The sequence below is a fragment of the Anopheles bellator genome, chromosome X (assembly GCF_943735745.2).
Source record: "Anopheles bellator chromosome X, idAnoBellAS_SP24_06.2, whole genome shotgun sequence".
NCBI classification, from domain to species: Eukaryota; Metazoa; Arthropoda; class Insecta; order Diptera; family Culicidae; genus Anopheles; species Anopheles bellator.
Genome location: NC_071287.1, coordinates 9726107 through 9729400, shown reverse-complemented (window position 1 = coordinate 9729400; position 3294 = coordinate 9726107). Strand labels below are relative to the sequence as shown.

Genomic DNA, 3294 nt, shown 5'->3' with positions numbered 1-3294 from the left:
CAGGAGGTCGCCTCAGAACGGCCTACGGTTTGTTTTGGATGTCACTGGGCGCCCTCCCGAATGCCCGAAGATTACGCCGGTTACGCTCTCTCTCTCCCTCTCTCTCTCTCTCTCTCTCTCTCTCTCTCTCTCTCTCTCTCTCTCTTTCTCTCTTTCGAAGTTCCTAAAACCATTCCCGACGATTGCCCACCGACCGGTTGCAGCGCATCGCTAGAACGGGACAGTTATCAGCGGATAGTGCTGTGTGTTTTTTTTTCCTTTGGTCACCGGCTTTGATCGTGGACCGGCGCCATCTTGACGTCCAGAGTGCCGGCGGGATGCCGGATGTAGGCTCAGGTCAGACACAGCGTCAGACTGGACGGGGAGTGCGCCCGGACAGTCATTCCGGAGTCGGTTTAGCGCCGGAGCAGTCGCTTACGTGCGCTCCCCAAAACAGGGAAGTTCCCACAGTCCACAGTCCGTGCCACTGTCGTGTTTGTGAGTGCGCCGTTCAAGAACCTGCCCAATCAACCCCGTAAGATCCAGCATGCAGGCGAAGAAGCAACCCCTGCGGGATCACGGACTGGCCACCATCCTGTACACGTTCATCGGTAGGTCGGGGTTCATTCGGTGCCCGAGTCCGAGCCGAGCGGCTGATCTTCTCGGTCTCCACTTCCAGCGGCCCTCAGCTATGTGGCGTGCGGTGCGATGGTGGGCTGGAGCAGCGGAGCGCTGCACCGGGGCCGGTCGGGGCCGCAGCTGGACAACTGGACCATCTCGCTGATCGCGACGCCGGCCGCCGTGCTCGCGATCACCGCGTGCTTCGTCCACCGGTGGTACCTGTGGATCGGCACCAAGAGCTTCCTGCTGGCGGCGGCCCTGCTGTCGGTCGGTTCCGCCACCCTCGAGGCACTCGCCCCCTCCTTCGCGCCCTTCTGGTGCGCCAGCGTGTCCCGCGTCCTGGCCGGCATCGGGGCCGGCATCGCGTTCACGCTCGTGCCCTCGTACGTGGCCGAGCTCGGTGCGGCGACCGCGTGGCGCTCCCCGTGGCGTTCGCTCGTCGATGAACTAGTGACGGCCGCCTTTCCCCTCGGCATACTGCTCCGCTTCACCGTCGGTACGTAGGTAGAAGCAGTGGACTCCACTTTAAGCTCCACTCAACTCCACTCAACTCCAACTCCAGATCTGCTGCCGGTGCGGGCGGAGCTGAGCCCACTGCTGTGCGGTGCGTTCGGTGTGCTCACCTTCGTCGCCTGCCTGTTCCTGCCCGAGTCGGCCCAGTACCTGTGCGCGGCGGGGCGCCCGGGCCGCGCCACCACCATGCTCCAGCGGACCCACGGCACCGACCTCGCCACGCAGCAGGCGATGCAGGGGCTGCTGGAGCGCTGGCAGCAGCGCTCGAACCCTGCGGCGTCGCCCTGCGGTCTGCTGGAGGCGGTGCGCCGCCAGGGTAACCTGACGCTGCTCCTGCCGCTGCTGGCCCTGTTCGCGTTCCAGGCCTGCGTCGGAGCCGTCCCGCTGCTGTTCTACCTGAGCGACGTCCTGGAGCTGATCGGCGTGAACGGACACTCGGACCACGGGCTCTTCGGTGGCCAAGCGGCGGCCGCCGCCCTGCTGGCCGCCGTCTTCACCGTCACCGGGCCGCTCCTCGGGTGGCTGCTGCGCCAACGGCTGCAGGACGGCAACTCCCCGCACCGGGTGCTGCTCCTGACCAGCACCCTGCTGATGGCGCTCACCATGCTCGCCCTCGGCTGGCAGTGTCACGTCCGCGGTACCCACTCGCCGGCCCCCCACGTCCCCGTACCGGCGGCCCACCAAAACGGGCCACTGATCGCGCTTGCCCTCTACTACACCTGCTACACCGTCGGCTTCCACCGGCTGCCGGGGAAGCTGCTGGACGCGGAGCTGGACGACGCGGAGCTGCGGTTCCCGCTGCACACCCTCGCCACGGCCATCAGCTGGGGCACGGTGTACGTGGCGGTGCGGCTCCTGCCGGTGCTCCTGCGCGCCATCGGCATCGGCTGGCTGTTCTGGAACGTGGCCCTCGTCGCCCTGTTTGCGGTCGTCGTGCTCATCGTCAGTCTGCCGTCGGGCGGTGACTGCCACCACCCGCACCGTCGACCGACCGACCTGCCGATCTGCCGGTCGTGTGCGACCCCCTGCCCGCACTGTGCGTACAGCCACCCGCTCTGTGACCTACCTGTCGATGCTAAGTCGTCGAACGTCTGACCAATCCCAGACCACGACACCCGGCACACCATTTCTTTCCTGTGACTCTCACGGACTCCACTATGTGGACCCCTCCTGCTGCACTTGGCAGCTTATTGTTATACCTACCACCACCACATGTACACCTCAATAAATGTAAGGGTTAGGGCTAAAAAGAAAGCCAACATTTTGCACGGTAGTGATCGAGGTTCCATCAGGTATCGATCAAACCAATTAAAGTAAATGCTCGTTATCAAGCTGACACTGCATACTTAAAAGAAAACTTTGACTGTTTGTTCCTTGCATTTGTAAGCTACAAGACATGGAAGCGATGCACTGCGAAAAATTCGGCACAGCTAACACGTGGTGGGACTTGAAAGGAACTATTTACTATGAGTTGCTTGCGTCGGTTACGCTCGTCGTTATCATCGGAGTCTCGATACCGGTGTGAAATGGGGGTCGGCGCGGAACCCCAACGCCGTAAACGCACACCGTTACAGAAAGCATCAGAGAGATCAACGCTCGCGCGATTGTGTCCCCGTATAAGAAAAGCTATTAAGAGCAAGCAGTTAAGTAAATGAAGAACTAACACCACCAACAAGCCAGGCGGGGTCTCGCCTGAACAACAAGCTCTAGGTACATTGGGAAAATACCACTCGGCAGATTCTATTCTCTCTCTCTCTCAGTGGTGACAATCTTTATTGAAGTTTTCTTGACCAGCTCCCTGGGAGGGGTAGGTATGTGGGTAGGCGTTTGAGGGGAACATTGTGAGGAGTGGGGCGAGTATAGGGCGAGGTGACGAGCATAAGCGGAGCCACTCGAGGTTAGAAAGAAAATGCATCGCATTGTACTATGCCACATACACACATACTCTTTCTCTCTTTCTCTCTCTCTCTCTCACACAAACACACTGATACACTGATTAGTCGAAGTAGGTCGTCATGCGGGCGCGGTGACGATTGAAAGTGTCTTAAGGTATTTTACTTGAGAAATAAAGTACACGCGCGGAAGTCTTCGCGGATATATTCCTATTCCTCGTGGCCGGGCTCTTGGGAGCGCGACTCCACGCGACTTGCTGGCTGCTGTCTGCTTGGTGGCTGCGGTCGT

General features: G+C 60.6%; 1 protein-coding gene across 1 annotated transcript; it reads left to right on the top strand.

The window, feature by feature from the left end:
- The first annotated feature begins 238 nt into the window (after positions 1-238).
- LOC131213192 (uncharacterized) lies at positions 239-2367 on the top strand. The gene is made up of 3 exons (XM_058207187.1): positions 239-590; positions 659-1096; positions 1163-2367. The coding sequence occupies exons 1-3, from the start codon at positions 527-529 to the stop codon at positions 2206-2208; spliced, it is 1548 nt and encodes a 515-aa protein (XP_058063170.1). The 5' UTR covers positions 239-526; the 3' UTR covers positions 2209-2367.
- The last annotated feature ends 927 nt before the right edge of the window (positions 2368-3294 follow it).